Source organism: Amblyomma mixtum, chromosome 8 (assembly GCF_055824585.1).
Source record: "Amblyomma mixtum isolate Tamu chromosome 8, ASM5582458v1, whole genome shotgun sequence".
NCBI lineage: Eukaryota > Metazoa > Arthropoda > Arachnida > Ixodida > Ixodidae > Amblyomma > Amblyomma mixtum.
In genome coordinates, this window is record NC_143019.1 from 93175681 (window position 1) to 93195111 (window position 19431).

A 19431-nucleotide genomic window follows, 5' to 3' on the forward strand; every position below is an offset into this window, starting at 1 on the left:
GCTGTATTAGGGTTTAATGCCGGAAAGCGACTCAAGCTATAGCCCCATGAGCCTCCTGCCTAGTGTATTCAGTCGCAATGTATCGTAACTTCATTTCACTTAGGCGTTCCATTTTCTTTCGTGATGTACGTCAAAGCAATACTTTCTTTGAAGCAGTTCTAACGGTGCCCAATGAACAATTTTTTTAGGTTACTATTCTCTGAATGCAGAACCGGGAATCATTACAAAGTATCTACACATATTGCGCGGTCCTTTAACTGCTGAGTTGGTTCTTTATTGATCGATCTGTCTGACAGCACGTTGAGGCGATTCTGGTTATATCCTACTCAGTTTCCAAAAAAAAAAAAACAGCCGTAGTTTCTAAGTAACATTTTATTCTCATGCCAAAGGCAAGATGGCTCCTCAGAGGCCGTTCGCTTCTATTGCGGCGCGCAGAGCGAATCCTTGGTGCAGCTCTGCGTCGGCTCGGCGACGTCCCTGGAGAAGACGAAGCCTATCTCTCCCTGGGGGTCGACGACGCCACGCGCAGCGGCGGCGTTGCCGCATCTCGAGTCTACGTCGTACAGCTTGTAGACCACGCGGTTGTTCTGGCTCGTGATGGCTGCAAAACACGAAGTCGAATCTCATTGACAGGAATCGGCGCCATGCTTCCCATAGAGTTGCTGGCGTGTATATCAGGCGCTTTCCTCATAGACCTCCTTTTTTTTTTGCTAGTTCAGCTGCGTATAGTTACTCGTTTCCAGACTGCTGTGTTTTATTTTCTTGAAGGTACTCGTACCAGTCCACATGCAGTTTATTAGACTATAATTGTATGACGTAAACGTAGCTGTTCTCATTGAAATACAAACTTGCACACGCGAAGCCAGCGAAGAACACGGATCTGTCTCTCACTTTTTTTTTTCGTGAATTGTGCTGGGATGGCGCAGTACGTAGCTAGGGAGTTTTTTTTGTATGGGATTTAAATTCCCGAAGCTGCTCACGGCACCGCGAACTGTTACGCCGAGGCACTAGCGTTTCTATAGAGATGCACGCTTACGAATTCAGGCATCTGGGTCCAACTGTACAACAGCCACACTAGAAAATCCTCGTCGAAACACTGCCTGTCCACCCTCCTCTTAACTTCAATTGCCCGGTCACAAGCTTCTTCCGGTTCCCCGTGCGCGGGAGATCGCACCAAGCGCTGGAAGTTTGAATTACGGGGCTCACCCTCGAGGAAAATACATTGAAATAAATTTCCTCTCGTACTGACAGTTAAGTAGTTCTTGTATTGATGGTTTCGAATGTGAAGCCCTACACAGTGTTTCAAAAGTTTCGCTAAAATCAGTTCTCCTTAAAGCCACATCCTCATAACCTCTGCCTTGGGCAAAGGCTCTCAGGCCGTAATGTTAGCTTATGAGCCATGCTGTCGAGAACTTTGCCAAGTGTAAAGCTTCATGAGTAACAAGAGGTGATGACAAAATACTTCCTTCTCATCTGAAAAACGCGACTTCTGTCGTGCCCTGACTGCCCTAGTACAGTGCTCAAAAGCGAGCGCCGTTGCATAATGATTTTTAATCGGGGACGTACGCTTCTTCGGTTCAAGGTTGTAAGTAATAGCTGGGACTTACTTATGTTCACGTAGTAGGCCAAGCCGTTGAATGGCTCAATGAGCTGAATAAAGTGCTCCTCCACATCTGAAAAAGAAGGAAAACAATTTAGAAGAGTGCCGCCGCGGTGGCTCAGTGGTTATGGTGCTCTGCTGCTGACCCGAAAGACGCGGGTTCGATCCCGGCCGCGGCGGTTGAATTTCTTTGGAGGAGAAATTCTAGAGGCGCCTGTGTGCTGTGCGATGTCAGTGCACGTTAAAGAAACCCAGGTGGTCGAAATTTCCGGAGCCCTCCACTACGGCGTCTCACATAGTCTTAGTCGCTTTGGAACGTTAAACCCCATACACCAAACCACAATTTAGAAGAGTAGTTACGGGGCGAACGCTTCTCCTCTGCTTCGCTGCTCTCACTGCAGCGTCTAGCGAGAGAAGGAATCCGATTCTACATTCCGCAATCACGCCTTCATGATGCGCAAATCTATAACCTTAGCCGCGCATCTTGCTCAGAGTCAAGGAGCATGTTCGAGATCACGGCGACATCTAGATAACGCTCGAACGAGCAGCCTACCGAGGACAGTTTTGCGCAGGCGCGCTGCCCGTACTACACATCAAGGCTCGGGCAAAGCGTACCAGCCGCTAGGGAGTTCCATAGGTCGCGTCGCGCTGAAGGGGCGTCCGTCCCGGCTCTACAGTGACGGTGTAGCGGCGGCATTACAGCGGTACTTTGTGTTTGTGGCTGCGACGCCCCCAGCCCCGTCATTAGTGCAGCGTCGAGCAAGGAGGTAGTCCCTTTGCGATATCCGGACCGCGTGATATTTGCGCACTGCAGCTAGCGTTTTTATTATAGCATATCATTGTTAAAACTGCACTACAGCTCCCACCCTGCAGCGCTGAGGAGCCAAGTGCTGCACCCTAACTGAAGATTTGTATTAATGCGGTTAGAGGTCCCGTTCACATGAAAAGTCAGAGTTCGTCCGTCCGTGTCATGTAAAAGCTGGTGGCCCACCTTCGACAGTGGGCAGTGTCCACCATAACTGGTGGGAGTTACATTAACTGAAACAAATTCAGTGAGTTTCAAATTGCCCTCCGTTGCACGACGCATCTGCTCGTTGGTCGAGAGAGTGGCAGGCTCCCGAAGAAGTAACTGTGACAAAATTAGTCTTGCGGGAGCTGGGGACGAGCAGCCTGGGTCCCTGAATGGCTGTGTTTGAAACAGCGGCCTGGCGACGGAGTGGCGCATCGCTTAATCGCTGCTCCACTGCGCCGGTAGTGGTCTGAAGAATACCCGCGGTGTAAGAATTCATGAAAGAGAAGCAGTAGTGTCGCGAGAGGGATCTGTAATACTACCTTAGTGTATACTCTTCAGGGTAGGTCAAGCATCGCACAAGTTTTTGTTTATGTCGCAGTATTGTGGTGCTTGTTTCCTTGTAGAGTTCAGTGTTATTCTGTTGGCTAGCAATAAACGCTGGCGTCTGTCGCTTATGGTGTGTTGTTATTCGCCGGGCGATACCACCATTCGCGGGCTGCCCTCAGAGCAAACATTTAAAGTAGCGCTTGATGTGTTCGGTAATGATAAACATGAACACCCGGCATTATATAGCATCAACTTATTCATCATATTTCAAGTACTCTTTTAACTTCGTCTTACCTCCCGAATGCTAATGATCACACCTGTTTTTTTTTTTTACCTCATATGTCTAAACACAGCCGGGCGCTCGCTCAGGGCTTCACATTTGGTAACAAATATGGTGGCGCTTCCAGACGCACCACAGCTTCGAGAGCAGTGACAAGATTCTTCGAAGTGAAAATTGTCCACATTTCAATCTACACGTTTCTCAGGAATTAGTAGTCGACAATAGTTTATTTATTTGGTCTTTCCATCAAATATAATGGAGGAGATAAGGCAAAAGCTGCGTACGCAGCTTGACTAAGGCCTTATCTCTTCAAAGGCAAAACAGCAGTGAACACAGACCGAACACCGATCAGAACCAAGTAATAAGGAATAATGAAAACAATAGTTACAAATGTACAATAGATTCAACTATCTATTGCAATAACATAAACTGATTTTTCGACATGGACCAAAGGTAGCTTTTGCAGGGGAAGATGATAGATAAGGAATTTCGTTGCTTTTACTTACCAGAGGAATTTATTTTGATCGTCGAGGTCGCCTCGTCAAACTCAAAAACAAATGTACTTCTGCAAAAAGAAAACACGACTGCAACTCCAAGTAGTTTTTTCCAATATCCAAAATAACCAGCTCGCATCCTGACAACTTAGAAAAATGGTTCAGCAAAATTTGAAACATTAAGAAATGTGGAGCCAATCTTTATTTTCCCTTTCGAAATCGGATGGTCAGCTTCACTTTGAGATTAAAAGTTCCTGTATGTATTGAGATTTCGCCAATTCCTGTGAAGCGGTTGTAGAATGGCGAGTGTCCCGTCCTTTTATGTTTTTCTTTTTGTTCTTAGCAGCTATTAAAAGCGTAATCATATCCGTACACGGAAACGGTCTGGCCAAGCCGTACCGGCGCTCATTCAGTGCAACTGCGCTACTATGAGCGGAACTGGTTTAGCCTGGCCGACGTGGAGCGAACTATCGACTGGTTCAGCTCCCCAAGAAATGCGCTGAGGCAGCCTTGACACGTGACCTGCACTTCAATGACTGCATGCATTTCATGGGCACCTGATGAGCGTCGCCGCGTTTGCCCGAGGTAGGAACACTGTTCTGTCAGCAGATAGAATGTGACGCACGCCTTCCGTCTGTTCACTATCAAAATGTATGGGTGATTCTCAAAGACCTGCCTTGTGCGCAAAGAGGAATCATGGAAAGAATCTGGTAGGAAAAAATATTAACATACGCTCTCTCACCTGATGTTGTTGATGCCCTAAACGTAGGCGCACCTTATACCGAGATAACTCGCTAGCTTGGGGGGCTAATAGACGATATGCGAAATGCGCAGCGCCATCTCTCGACGCTCCGAGAACTAAGTCCTCCATGTTGGCACGGTACAGAAAACGAAACCGCTGCCCAGCGTTGGGTTAAAACGGCTGCGCTTCGTTTGAAAAGTAAAATGCCGATGCAGTGTTGCGCTACCCTCTCCACTGTGAAAAGACACTACGATGCGTGCCAGAACTAGGTGCGTTCCAGCTTTTCGCTTTTCTATTTTTTTACTCCGTCCCAACGTTTTAGTAACACAAAACGCCATGCGAGGTATCATGTGTCAGCACGCGGATCAGTGCGCAGCTTTCGCTTTCTGCGCTGATTTTTGACAAATCTCTCGAGGTGATTTGCGTTTAAATTAAGATCAGGACTACAGCCTTTGTTGTCTCTGATCAAAATTAGAAGCCGATTTCGTGCATTTATCAACTCCCCGGTCGGGCGTGAATATATATAGACGCATACTTGAACAACGTAATAGAGAAGGTGATTTTTTTGAGCGGGCCAATCGCTCGTGCCGTGGCGAAATAAGTTCACTCGAAGAACCATATGCCGATTACTGCTTAGTTTGCTACGTGTTCAGTTAAGTTTTTCCCGCGTTCAATTAGTTTTAGAAGGGCGAGCAAACTCTCTGGACCATACGCATATGTTAAGCGCGTTAAGGAGTCTTTGTGAAGCAATACACCCTACGTATAAAAACTGAGGTGCGAATGCTTTATTTCTTGAGGATTCCTATACCTTCCATATCTGCGGCGACGAAAATCTAAAAAAAAAAGAAGCGAATAATATAGCTACTTTAATTATGAATGAGGGACGCATTTCTAAGCTAGAAAGTTCGTGCAACAGTGTTCTGAAAACGCTTCAGGCCATCAGATTTTATTATCGTTGTGGCAAGCTTCAACAGCTTGCTTCGCAACAAAGCCATTTGTCCAAGTTTGGGAGTAAGCAAATTAAGTTTCGGAAGCAACCGACCATGCTAATTTCGCCCCTGCACACACAACTTGACCAGCGTATCGAGTTCGTGCAGGCACCTACAGCTGTACGCTCTTTCTCTAAGCCGCCGCGGTAGCTCAGTGCTTATCTGAAAAAAAAAACTGCGTCTTTGCTTACATTTTGAATTATATATGCCCACTTTCCTCTTGGTAATATCGATTGACAACATCGCAATACTCGCTTCAACTGCGTCTTAAGCAAGACGCGGTTTCAACGAATTGCGGCGAAAATCAACCGACGCCGGGCTCTGAAACGGTGACGTTGAAAACCGCAGATGCGCATTGCACATTACAGTAAAGGAATCGAATTACGCAGCTGGTCGAGGGTCTTGTGTGATTATACTGCAATGCACGAAGCTCCTGGCGTCGGCGCGAACGAAAGTTCGCACTATCACAGAAGTTTGTCAACACACGTGCGCACTCACCGCAAAATAACCGCTCGCTACCCTACCAGATGAATTCACGTCCACCTGGGAATAAAATAGCCATGATAATGCGTGATGCTTGAACTGGTGCTTTAATGCGAGCATTAAAACGACAACAGCACACGGTCACGGTTCGACTTTCCAACTCACTTTCGAGTGCCGATTATTGCGATCATAAGCGCCAGACTTCAAGCGAAGCTGAGGACGCGGTAGGAGTAAGCTGGCGCTTATTGAAAGCACCTACATTTAGTCAAAGATCAGCTGTGAAAACAACGCAGCAGCTGAAGCTTGCCTGTTGAAATTCCACTCGCAAGAAGAAAGTACGCATAGCAAACGATGCACCAGCTCGACGAGCTCGACCGCGCCAAGATGGAAACCGGAAGTTGTGGGCGCGGTCTTGCCAGACCGCCAAACAATTTCGCATATCGTCTATTGCAAGAACACTGCACTTTCTCCTTTTGTTATACAACTGAGAAAGATCAGCCGTGTATATCTCATAATAGAAATGTGAAGCCTGAGTGCTTCAAATAACTGAGCACGTTAAAAAAATATCGCAGCGAACCGATATTAGCAAAACATTGCTAGCCTGTCTTGCAGTTATGCTACAGAGCCCAACTAATTGAGATGCGTTCAAAAGTCCAACCGGAACTTTGTGGTATTTACAACCGGAAGTACCACCAAAAATCATGAACATACTTTATCACAAAAATTCATTTTAGAACTATCTTTTTGAAGACATCGTAATGAGTCAAGTCGAGCAGTTTGTGCGCACCAGAGGCTTCGTTCTGTGCGTAATCTCTTGCCCCTTCGTTACTCCACATGACTATCCATGAAGCGGAAAATATATATTCGATATTTCCCCTCACCTAGGGCTGCAGTACTAGATGGATTCCTCAGAGCTCGTAAAGACTTACGAGGCGTATTGATCCACTGTTCCATTCGGGGAGTACCACGTCGTAGCCACCGCCTTGTCGTTACCGGGCTCCGTGCCGTCCCAGAGAATTGTAAAGTTCACCGTGCCCTCGGGTTCAAGGGTGACTCCGGTCCGGTAGCATTCGTACGTCAAAAGTGGTCTGTACTGCGATTCCTGCGAAGGACAAAGTTGATACTTTCAGGGTGCGCCAAAGTTGTATGCCAATCTGGGCCACCAAAAGAAAGCTTGTATAAGCAGAAACTGAAATTTGTTTGTTTTTCTCTGCTTTTAAAACTTTTAATACGCTCGAACTCATGAGTTTCTTCAACTCGTCAGTAGGAGTTATGCCTTACATTACAGTAATGTTTGAAACTGACAATATTGTAGCCAGGCGCTGGGAACTGGCGCACGGACTTAGACGTAGTATGATTAGGTTTATTGCTTGACAGTCAATAAAGTCGCCTTTCCTCTCACTTCGAATCATTGGCCCTTAGGAACCTAAAGGTATCACGCGCTAAAGAACTTCCCTAAGCATGCCGCCCCTCTTTTTTTGCAAAAATGGGGTCAACATGTCAGAAATTCTACAAAATATTAAAATATTTTACATCATGTGCTTCCCCTGAAAGCTGAAAAACTAGCGAAGCGCACGCGACAAAAGTCAGCCGAGGCAGGTTCACCTCCGAATCTTTTCCAGTGTGGAATCAATCTTGTTAATGTGGCAAGTAATGGTTTATTACTAATAAAGTAAGAAAGCAGCGCAGAGAGACAATCGCCGGAAGGCAATCTTTTATTACTATTCTAAGATGGCCGCTCCAGCGAATGAGCCATGAGGCCGTAGTTTTTGTTTTTATAAAAATTTAAGAGCACCGCCTCCAACTTGAATTCAGCGCGCTGCTTGCACCGATGAGGTAACCGTGTTACTAATCGGGCACAGAGATGCATGAGCCAGAAATATGCGGGCATTATTGAGGTTTTCTCAGTAAGTGCGCGAGCTGGACATCGACAGGTCATGCTTGTCACGGATTTCACAGCTCACATTTTCCGCTTGCAGTGAAACTCAAGCAATGCAGCTGGAGTGCAGTCAAGCCAGTGAGTAAAACTACGATGATCGAGCATCTATGGGCTCGAAGGGTCGCCTGGCTGTTAACTTTCGTCGTTTGCCTCCGGCGACGCCGGAGGCTGCGAGGCTGCGTGTGCAGCCTGGACGCCGTATAAACGCTGCTGTGTGTTTCGGTCTCTATATCGATAAAGTTAACCGTCCATCCGGGCGTTTTCTGCGCTTTAATTGAGCAAGATCTCTTAGTGAATATAGAGTCCACTCCTAAAGCCTGCGTGACTGCCAGAATTCTGGCACTTCGGCAACGTCTGAGGGGACTGCCCGGAGCCGAATCCATTCATTCTTTTGTCGTATAAAAGCAGTAGGGTCTCGGAGGCAAAGCGAATGTTCACAAGTTTTTTTTTCGGCTTTCGTCGGATCTTTCTTTCGCGCAAAGAAAATCATGAAATAAATCAAAATTGAAACAAATTTTTCGGCACTTTTTGGGACGTTCTGAGACTTTCCTCTGGACATTTTGCTGTATTTGTACCGTCTGCAGAGATATTTATTTCATTAGTTAAAATTAAATAACTGCTCCCTTGAACAACATAAAAGAAGTACGATGAGTTGCCAGTAAGTTGGTCAAATATAATGCTATACTTTGGTTTAAGCACCACATGTGTGTTGCGTGTGGAATACAGAATGCAAACAAATAAACAAGGAAGTACTTATCTTCATTTGGATGGATAACTGATAACCGTTGTGTATCCCGAAACAGTGAGCTAAAACTGATCAATTCTTACCAGGAATAATGCGCCTTCCTTACCTCGTAAAAATCCTTTGTGTACTGCTGACCGAGGGCGACTGCACACAGCAGTGCGAAGGCGACGAGCTCAGATAGGCGAGTCATTGTCTTTGGTATTGGTCCGCGACAGGCGCTTGACTGCAATGTCATTTGGAGAATTATTTCGTATATATTTTAGCACAAGTTTTATTTTTCCTTCCAAATTATTCCAGCACTTTAAGACTATGAGAAATAATGCCGATTTTTCTGGAAACCTATTTCTGCCTAACATGCAGAATTTTAATTCAATTATTTTATTTTCTGAGTTAGTAAATTTGCTTACCAGTGCAATGGCACCTCCCAGCGAGATGCGACGAGCTGCAAATCGGTGGAATTGGCTCGTGACCCTTGTGACGACAGTCATGCTATGAAAGCCGCCGCCCGCACTTATGCTTCTATGTAAAATGCCGGTATATTTTGGTACAGAACTACTTTGATAGTTTTAAAGCCCTGCTTCTGCTCTTTTCTTTTTTGTCTAAGTTTATTGCACTCTTCACCTCACTGCCGCCAGAAAAAGCGCCTTTAAATTTGGGACTGACAAGTTACCAGGGCGTAAGCTCTCTCTTTTAGCGCAGTGAGATGTTTTTCATAAATATGTGCATTAAAAAAGCTTTAATTGTGTTTATTTTTTTTAGGAACACGTGACTGATCGCAGTGGAGTCCTTTTGATGTGGAAGACGTAGTTGTTTATTGCTCCGAGTACTCTCAATAAGGTGGAACACAGTTTAGTAATTTTTTCGGTTGACGATCAACTGCGCAATTAAAGTTTTTTAAAATCTACTCCGGTGCCTGACTTCTTACGCACAATCTCCAAACAGGCTTTTATAGCCAATATGAGGAAAAACTCACATAGATAGATTCGTTAAAACAACTTAAGACGGCAGGTTCTGCAACTCTCAGCAAGAAGCCGCAGGCTATGTGCAGCACTGAACATTCCGTTTCAATATAGGAAGCTAACGGCTAGAATGCATCGAGAAATATGACTTCGTTACCCGGGCCGTATATTTTACCAATTCGCATGCAAATTGATATGAATTTCCTTGTGCAGATTGTCACAAAATTCGGCGCATTTTAGGAACAAAGAAAAACCGCCGCGCGCACGGCGTCTCGCCGGCGCGAGCCCGACGGGGGAGAGGGAAAGCCCCCGCCGAGCGCGTGCCTCTCTCTCCACCGCCGCGGCGTGCGCCGAGGAAATGAGTCATCCCCGCCGACTATTCTCGAACATGCGAGTCGGTTCTACGGCTGACGGGGGGAAAGGGCGTAGCCTTGCGTGCACTAAGACACGTCCCCCTCGCCCGTCGGCGTCGGCGCCGCTCAAGAACACGCTCGAAACTTCGAGATGCGACCCCCGACCTCTGACCAATGGGGACGCGCGGCCGGTGAGAAGAGGAAAGGGAGACAGCACTGCCAATGCTGCGTGTATGTGCGCGCCTACTCGGGCGCGAACAACAAACAGACGGGAGAGCGAGCCTATAAAGAAGGACGTTGACCGCTATCAGTCAGTCCGGACCGCCGTTTAAGCTTCGGAGAAGCGCGCCCGTTCGACTCCCGGGGAAAACACCACTCGGCCAGCCACGGACCAACGAGGCAACGTTCGCCAGTCTGCGGGACGGCATCGTCGTGGAACTCTGGTCGTCGGACTGCCGCAGTGCCCGGTGAACAAATTGTGTTTTGTTTGTTTACCTCTCTCTCTCTTGTGTTAGTGCACTTTAGGTGTAATATTTCCTTTGAATTGTATTCTCTCTCGAGTTTAACTTTGCACGAAGTGCATTGTTCAATTAATCACTGTGTATGTGTCTGTACTAGTGATTGTGTAATCCTCTGTATCGCCTCTTTGCTATATAAACCTTGTTTTGTTTTGTGAACGTTTTGCTCCGACCCATTCTCTGGCTTGCGACCAGCGAAAGCTGGGCACCGAACGCCCAAAAACCTCTTGTCACTTGGTAGCTGGTCTCCGCTGAGTTTGCCACGCTGAGTCGAGGGTATCTCCTTCGAGTCCGAGACCGCTACCCCCACACGCTCTAAGGGTGTCTGGGAGCTTCCCACTAAAAGTGCGCGAAGTCTGGGTGACAATATATTCTGGCGTCCGCGACAGGACGTTTGGTGTTTGTAAGCACAGAGAACGGATAAAGAGTCGGAAGGAGTTTACGAAGAGGTCGTAAACGAGTGTTAATCAGCAGAGCGATATTGTGAGGTGCCGCGCAGAGGCGGTTGGATCCGGTTCCCCGAGTGGAGCTATGTTCGAGGCTTGAACAGCTGAGACTCCAAAATGGATCTAAGAGATATTGTGAAGTTGGGTCGTCAGCTGGGCCTGGAAGAATCCGAGATTGCGGATTGGGTGAACCAGGAAATAGAAGGAAGAGAGAGAGAACGAAGAGAAAACGAGGAGAGGCAAAGAGAGATGGCTAGAGAAGCCGCTGAGAGAGAAAGAGAAATGGCTCAAAAAGCCACTGAGAAAGCGCGAGAAGAAGCGCAGAGAGAAAGGAAAAATGCCCGAAGAGAGGCAGATAAATTTCAATTGAAACAAGAAGAAGTTCATCTAGAGAATGAGATTCTCATGAGGGATGAAGTGAAGAATAAGAGCGAGCTTCAGCTCAAAGCTCTTAGCAAAAGAAGGGGCAAGCGTGGTAGAGTGCCAGTGCCCTCGCAGAAATGCTACCGGTGCAAGAAGATAGGCCACTATGCCTCGGATTGCCGTAGCAACTTAGTGAGCAAGAGAATGCTTGTTTGTTTCAAGTGTGGAGATAAGGGGCACAAAGCAGCGGCGTGCCCAAGTCTCGAAAAGCCAGTTCGACAGGTATCGCAACCCTGTGGCTCTTCGTACGATGGCGAGGAGGAAGACTTTAGGGCCGACTGCGTAGAAGAGGCGTACTGGGAGAAACCGCCAGTGTTGTGCACTGTTACGTGCGTCAGACCAGGCTCTCTAACTGAGGGAATGCCTGTCCTTCCCGGCAAAATTCGAGGAAAGTCCGTTTCCGTTCTGAGAAGCACAGGAAGCACCGGAGTTTTCATCAAAAGGGAACTGGTTAGCGATGAAGAACTTACTGGAGAAATGAGCCCTGTGTATTTCTTGGATGGTTCCGCACAGCTGTTACTTGAAGCCAGAGTGCACGTGAACACTCCGTACTTCACCGGAGAAGTGACAGCGCTGTGCATGGAGCGCCTACTGTATGACGTCATCCTGGGTAACATCAAGGGCGCGAAATCGCCGAACGACCCAGAAATTTGGGCCACCGATGTGGCTGACGACACCGTCGCTCCCCATACGGAAGAAAGGACGGCAGGCGATAAGTCTACAGTAGAGACGGCGGCGCAAGCACAAGCGGAGGTTGAGGAAGCGGAGTGTCAGTTGTTAGCCTCTAGCGAAAACATGTTCAGTAATAACGAGACTGGTTCGTTAGCAACCACAGAAGAGGTGGTGACTAGATCCACAGATCAAAGCTTGGTTGTGGAACAGCCTGTTCCTGCGACTGAAACCACCGAGAGTGAAGAACAGACCGGCGTGTCGCTTCCTCAGGAAACTGAATGCGTAGCTACTACCGAGGTAGTCGACACTGTGAAAAAGGCCAACCTGACGCTTCAGTCAGAGTGCACCTTAGGGCTCTCGCCTGAAGATGAGGAAGAAAAGAGTTGGAGCTCCAGCGACAAATCGCTGTGCTGCACGCCTGAGGGTTGCAGTAGGGACCATGAGGAAGAGCGGTCAAATGTCAAAGAGAATGAATGCTCCGACGCCATCATATCTCAGGAGAGCTCACTCAGTGATGAACCGGAAGCCGTTCCGAGTGAACACTCGAGCAGCGAGGGGGGCTTTCACGATGTGGAAGGCGAGGAAATCGGTGCCTATGACGAAGGAGAGGAAATTAGTGCCTCGGAGGAAGGAGACAGTGCAGTACAAGGAATGGAGCACCACTGCACTGAAACTAACGAGCTCAGGAAAGTATCAGATGAAGCTGAGGAAGCAACACTGAGCGAAAGTGAGGAGAATGAGTCATCAACGGCTAATGAGCCATGCTCAGAATGCCCCTCACAAGAAAGGCTCCAAAAGAAGAAAAAGGATTTGGAAGAAGAAAGCTCAGTCCTCGAAGAACAAAAAAGAGCTGAACCAATGGCTGCATCGCGAGAGAACAACTCGGATGACGCAATCGTCAGTGAACCGGGCTCCGCCCAAAGCAGAGTTCGGAAGAAAGAAAAAAGAAAGAGAAATGAGTCGAACACCACTGAAGGAGGTGAAACCGAAAAGCAGAAGCCCTGGAGAAAATTCAGGAAGAAAAAGAACAGAGACAGAACCAAGCTGAAGACAGCCGAGCCGAATGCAAGCGAGCTGCACGAGCATCGCAGCAAAGTGAAAAAGAAGCTGAGACGAGCAAGCCCAGCGTTCAGGAACGACACCGTCTGGAGGCGAAAGCGCAAAGAAACGGGCGCACGCCAAGAAGGAAAGCACGAGAAGTGGAGCCGTCATGAGCGAACTGGCGTAAAATTTGCTCGCAACAGACGCGCTAGCCACAGGAAAAGAGGAAGAGCTCGAAGCATGAACCGATGCACAGAGAGCAGCACGAATAGGAAGCTGGGCTACAACAGCGTTCGCAAGAGAAGCCTCAGCATGAGGCGGAAGAAGACTAGAACGCACGACAGGAACAAAAGTCAGAGTCGCGTGCGTAAGAGAACTAAAAGCGTGACTGAAACCTTGAGCGAAACAATCCTGTTCCGAGCCCGCTCGGTAGGCCAAACTTGGAAGTTTAGGCGAAAGTGTGCCTTGTATTTGCGTGCTCCATGTTTGTAGCCTTGTGTTAATGTACTGTCCAATCGCGGCGTGTACTTATGTGCATTGTGAACATTGCACTGTGTTGTGTATGTGAAAACATCATGGCAGTGGTGTATGTATTTTCACATGTAGTTTGTGAGCGCATGCATGTGCGCGTGAATTGTACCGCCGAAACGCGGCGTGTTTTGAAGTGTTGTGAAGTTTTGGAGTGCACTCTGTCTATTGCACTGTGTTATGTATGTGAAAGCATCAAGGCATTGATGTATGTATTTTGGCATACGCCACTGACTTTGTGAGCGCATGCATGGGCGCGCGAATTTTGTGTTTTGTGAATATTGTTACACAATATTCTTAAAGGAAGGGGCAGTGTCACAAAATTCGGCGCATTTTAGGAACAAACAAAGAAAAACCGCCGCGCGCACGGCGTCTCGCCGGCGCGAGCCCGACGGGGGAGAGGGAAAGCCCCCGCCGAGCGCGTGCCTCTCTCTCCACCGCCGCGGCGTGCGCCGAGGAAATGAGTCATCCCCGCCGACTATTCTCGAACATGCGAGTCGGTTCTACGGCTGACGGGGGGAAAGGGCGTAGCCTTGCGTGCACTAAGACACGTCCCCCTCGCCCGTCGGCGTCGGCGCCGCTCAAGAACACGCTCGAAACTTCGAGATGCGACCCCCGACCTCTGACCAATGGGGACGCGCGGCCGGTGAGAAGAGGAAAGGGAGACAGCACTGCCAATGCTGCGTGTATGTGCGCGCCTACTCGGGCGCGAACAACAAACAGACGGGAGAGCGAGCCTATAAAGAAGGACGTTGACCGCTATCAGTCAGTCCGGACCGCCGTTTAAGCTTCGGAGAAGCGCGCCCGTTCGACTCCCGGGGAAAACACCACTCGGCCAGCCACGGACCAACGAGGCAACGTTCGCCAGTCTGCGGGACGGCATCGTCGTGGAACTCTGGTCGTCGGACTGCCGCAGTGCCCGGTGAACAAATTGTGTTTTGTTTGTTTACCTCTCTCTCTCTTGTGTTAGTGCACTTTAGGTGTAATATTTCCTTTGAATTGTATTCTCTCTCGAGTTTAACTTTGCACGAAGTGCATTGTTCAATTAATCACTGTGTATGTGTCTGTACTAGTGATTGTGTAATCCTCTGTATCGCCTCTTTGCTATATAAACCTTGTTTTGTTTTGTGAACGTTTTGCTCCGACCCATTCTCTGGCTTGCGACCAGCGAAAGCTGGGCACCGAACGCCCAAAAACCTCTTGTCACTTGGTAGCTGGTCTCCGCTGAGTTTGCCACGCTGAGTCGAGGGTATCTCCTTCGAGTCCGAGACCGCTACCCCCACACGCTCTAAGGGTGTCTGGGAGCTTCCCACTAAAAGTGCGCGAAGTCTGGGTGACAATATATTCTGGCGTCCGCGACAGGACGTTTGGTGTTTGTAAGCACAGAGAACGGATAAAGAGTCGGAAGGAGTTTACGAAGAGGTCGTAAACGAGTGTTAATCAGCAGAGCGATATTGTGAGGTGCCGCGCAGAGGCGGTTGGATCCGGTTCCCCGAGTGGAGCTATGTTCGAGGCTTGAACAGCTGAGACTCCAAAATGGATCTAAGAGATATTGTGAAGTTGGGTCGTCAGCTGGGCCTGGAAGAATCCGAGATTGCGGATTGGGTGAACCAGGAAATAGAAGGAAGAGAGAGAGAACGAAGAGAAAACGAGGAGAGGCAAAGAGAGATGGCTAGAGAAGCCGCTGAGAGAGAAAGAGAAATGGCTCAAAAAGCCACTGAGAAAGCGCGAGAAGAAGCGCAGAGAGAAAGGAAAAATGCCCGAAGAGAGGCAGATAAATTTCAATTGAAACAAGAAGAAGTTCATCTAGAGAATGAGATTCTCATGAGGGATGAAGTGAAGAATAAGAGCGAGCTTCAGCTCAAAGCTCTTAGCAAAAGAAGGGGCAAGCGTGGTAGAGTGCCAGTGCCCTCGCAGAAATGCTACCGGTGCAAGAAGATAGGCCACTATGCCTCGGATTGCCGTAGCAACTTAGTGAGCAAGAGAATGCTTGTTTGTTTCAAGTGTGGAGATAAGGGGCACAAAGCAGCGGCGTGCCCAAGTCTCGAAAAGCCAGTTCGACAGGTATCGCAACCCTGTGGCTCTTCGTACGATGGCGAGGAGGAAGACTTTAGGGCCGACTGCGTAGAAGAGGCGTACTGGGAGAAACCGCCAGTGTTGTGCACTGTTACGTGCGTCAGACCAGGCTCTCTAACTGAGGGAATGCCTGTCCTTCCCGGCAAAATTCGAGGAAAGTCCGTTTCCGTTCTGAGAAGCACAGGAAGCACCGGAGTTTTCATCAAAAGGGAACTGGTTAGCGATGAAGAACTTACTGGAGAAATGAGCCCTGTGTATTTCTTGGATGGTTCCGCACAGCTGTTACTTGAAGCCAGAGTGCACGTGAACACTCCGTACTTCACCGGAGAAGTGACAGCGCTGTGCATGGAGCGCCTACTGTATGACGTCATCCTGGGTAACATCAAGGGCGCGAAATCGCCGAACGACCCAGAAATTTGGGCCACCGATGTGGCTGACGACACCGTCGCTCCCCATACGGAAGAAAGGACGGCAGGCGATAAGTCTACAGTAGAGACGGCGGCGCAAGCACAAGCGGAGGTTGAGGAAGCGGAGTGTCAGTTGTTAGCCTCTAGCGAAAACATGTTCAGTAATAACGAGACTGGTTCGTTAGCAACCACAGAAGAGGTGGTGACTAGATCCACAGATCAAAGCTTGGTTGTGGAACAGCCTGTTCCTGCGACTGAAACCACCGAGAGTGAAGAACAGACCGGCGTGTCGCTTCCTCAGGAAACTGAATGCGTAGCTACTACCGAGGTAGTCGACACTGTGAAAAAGGCCAACCTGACGCTTCAGTCAGAGTGCACCTTAGGGCTCTCGCCTGAAGATGAGGAAGAAAAGAGTTGGAGCTCCAGCGACAAATCGCTGTGCTGCACGCCTGAGGGTTGCAGTAGGGACCATGAGGAAGAGCGGTCAAATGTCAAAGAGAATGAATGCTCCGACGCCATCATATCTCAGGAGAGCTCACTCAGTGATGAACCGGAAGCCGTTCCGAGTGAACACTCGAGCAGCGAGGGGGGCTTTCACGATGTGGAAGGCGAGGAAATCGGTGCCTATGACGAAGGAGAGGAAATTAGTGCCTCGGAGGAAGGAGACAGTGCAGTACAAGGAATGGAGCACCACTGCACTGAAACTAACGAGCTCAGGAAAGTATCAGATGAAGCTGAGGAAGCAACACTGAGCGAAAGTGAGGAGAATGAGTCATCAACGGCTAATGAGCCATGCTCAGAATGCCCCTCACAAGAAAGGCTCCAAAAGAAGAAAAAGGATTTGGAAGAAGAAAGCTCAGTCCTCGAAGAACAAAAAAGAGCTGAACCAATGGCTGCATCGCGAGAGAACAACTCGGATGACGCAATCGTCAGTGAACCGGGCTCCGCCCAAAGCAGAGTTCGGAAGAAAGAAAAAAGAAAGAGAAATGAGTCGAACACCACTGAAGGAGGTGAAACCGAAAAGCAGAAGCCCTGGAGAAAATTCAGGAAGAAAAAGAACAGAGACAGAACCAAGCTGAAGACAGCCGAGCCGAATGCAAGCGAGCTGCACGAGCATCGCAGCAAAGTGAAAAAGAAGCTGAGACGAGCAAGCCCAGCGTTCAGGAACGACACCGTCTGGAGGCGAAAGCGCAAAGAAACGGGCGCACGCCAAGAAGGAAAGCACGAGAAGTGGAGCCGTCATGAGCGAACTGGCGTAAAATTTGCTCGCAACAGACGCGCTAGCCACAGGAAAAGAGGAAGAGCTCGAAGCATGAACCGATGCACAGAGAGCAGCACGAATAGGAAGCTGGGCTACAACAGCGTTCGCAAGAGAAGCCTCAGCATGAGGCGGAAGAAGACTAGAACGCACGACAGGAACAAAAGTCAGAGTCGCGTGCGTAAGAGAACTAAAAGCGTGACTGAAACCTTGAGCGAAACAATCCTGTTCCGAGCCCGCTCGGTAGGCCAAACTTGGAAGTTTAGGCGAAAGTGTGCCTTGTATTTGCGTGCTCCATGTTTGTAGCCTTGTGTTAATGTACTGTCCAATCGCGGCGTGTACTTATGTGCATTGTGAACATTGCACTGTGTTGTGTATGTGAAAACATCATGGCAGTGGTGTATGTATTTTCACATGTAGTTTGTGAGCGCATGCATGTGCGCGTGAATTGTACCGCCGAAACGCGGCGTGTTTTGAAGTGTTGTGAAGTTTTGGAGTGCACTTTGTCTATTGCACTGTGTTATGTATGTGAAAGCATCAAGGTATTGATGTATGTATTTTGGCATACGCCACTGACTTTGTGAGCGCATGCATGGGCGCGCGAATTTTGTGTTTTGTGAATATTGTTACACAATATTCTTAAAGGAAGGGGCAGTGTCACAAAATTCGGCGCATTTTAGGAACAAACAAAGAAAAACCGCCGCGCGCACGGCGTCTCGCCGGCGCGAGCCCGACGGGGGAGAGGGAAAGTCCCCGCCGGGCGCGTGCCTCTCTCTCCACCGCCGCGGCGTGCGCCGAGGAAATGAGTCATCCCCGCCGACTATTCTCGAACATGCGAGTCGGTTCTACGGCTGACGGGGGGAAAGGGCGTAGCCTTGCGTGCACTAAGACACGTCCCCCTCGCCCGTCGGCGTCGGCGCCGCTCAAGAACACGCTCGAAACTTCGAGATGCGACCCCCGACCTCTGACCAATGGGGACGCGCGGCCGGTGAGAAGAGGAAAGGGAGACAGCACTGCCAATGCTGCGTGTATGTGCGCGCCTACTCGGGCGCGAACAACAAACAGACGGGAGAGCGAGCCTATAAAGAAGGACGTTGACCGCTATCAGTCAGTCCGGACCGCCGTTTAAGCTTCGGAGAAGCGCGCCCGTTCGACTCCCGGGGAAAACACCACTCGGCCAGCCACGGACCAACGAGGCAACGTTCGCCAGTCTGCGGGACGGCATCGTCGTGGAACTCTGGTCGTCGGACTGCCGTAGTGCCCGGTGAACAAATTGTGTTTTGTTTGTTTACCTCTCTCTCTCTTCTGTTAGTGCACTTTAGGTGTAATATTTCCTTTGAATTGTATTCTCTCTCGAGTTTAACTTTGCACGAAGTGCATTGTTCAATTAATCACTGTGTATGTGTCTGTACTAGTGATTGTGTAATCCTCTGTATCGCCTCTTTGCTATATAAACCTTGTTTTGTTTTGTGAACCTTTGGCTCCGACCCATTCTCTGGCTTGCGACCAGCGAAAGCTGGGCACCGAACGCCCAAAAACCTCTTGTCACTTGGTAGCTGGTCTCCGCTGAGTTTGCCACGCTGAGTCGAGGGCATCTCCTTCGAGTCCGAGACCGCTACCCCCACACGCTCTAAAGGTGTCTGGGAGCTTCCCACTAAAAGTGCGCGAAGTCTGGGTGACACAGATAATGTCCTGCTGTGTAAAATACCAGGCAATAATTTGCAAACTGTCTTTCACTTGCGCTTTATTATAAAGTGCGATGCACTTCGCAGGAAACGACGTTCAATCTGGGAGTAGCAGTGGTCAGTACAGCTACGAAGACTTGGTAATAGCACAGGACACTTTGCACAGCGTGAAGGAAATATAAGCGCAGAAACTAGGCGCCGATGGAAATTTCGTGATTTTTAGGGGGGGGGGGTAAATATGCGTTTCCTGCGTTTGAATTTTCTGAAAACTGTTTAGGCATGGCTTCATTTCAGAGTAGCAGAAGAAAAACGGCCAACAGCTATTTCAAACCGTTTCAAGATGTTAGTTCCTGCATTAAAAAAAAAAAAAACAAGGCAGCAAGAAATCACGATGACTCCAAAAATATGTCACAGTGAACTCACGGAGATGGTTTGCCTTTTGTCCTCTTAGCAC

General features: G+C 48.7%; 1 protein-coding gene across 1 annotated transcript; it reads right to left on the reverse strand.

Annotated features, from left to right (window-relative positions):
* Nucleotides 1-414: 414 nt before the first annotated feature.
* LOC149333521 (uncharacterized) lies at nucleotides 415-8830 on the reverse strand. The gene is made up of 5 exons (XM_089556072.1): nucleotides 8718-8830; nucleotides 6857-7029; nucleotides 3726-3784; nucleotides 1608-1673; nucleotides 415-601 (listed from the first exon to the last, which is right to left on the reverse strand). Exons 1-5 carry the CDS (start codon nucleotides 8799-8801, stop codon nucleotides 420-422), a joined length of 564 nt encoding a protein of 187 aa, XP_089412198.1. The 5' UTR covers nucleotides 8802-8830; the 3' UTR covers nucleotides 415-419.
* Nucleotides 8831-19431: the final 10601 nt, after the last annotated feature.

Bases quoted from the DNA above. Each gene is read 5' to 3' on its own strand.
- LOC149333521 (XM_089556072.1), bottom strand. From the start codon at position 8,801: ATGACTCGCCTATCTGAGCTCGTCGCCTTCGCACTGCTGTGTGCAGTC. The intron at 7,030-8,717 runs GTAAGGAAGGCG...TGTCCTTCGCAG, and splicing joins ACACAAAGGATTTTTACGAG to GAATCGCAGTACAGACCACT. The intron at 1,674-3,725 runs GTAAGTAAAAGC...CTTCTTTTTCAG, and splicing joins GATCAAAATAAATTCCTCTG to ATGTGGAGGAGCACTTTATT.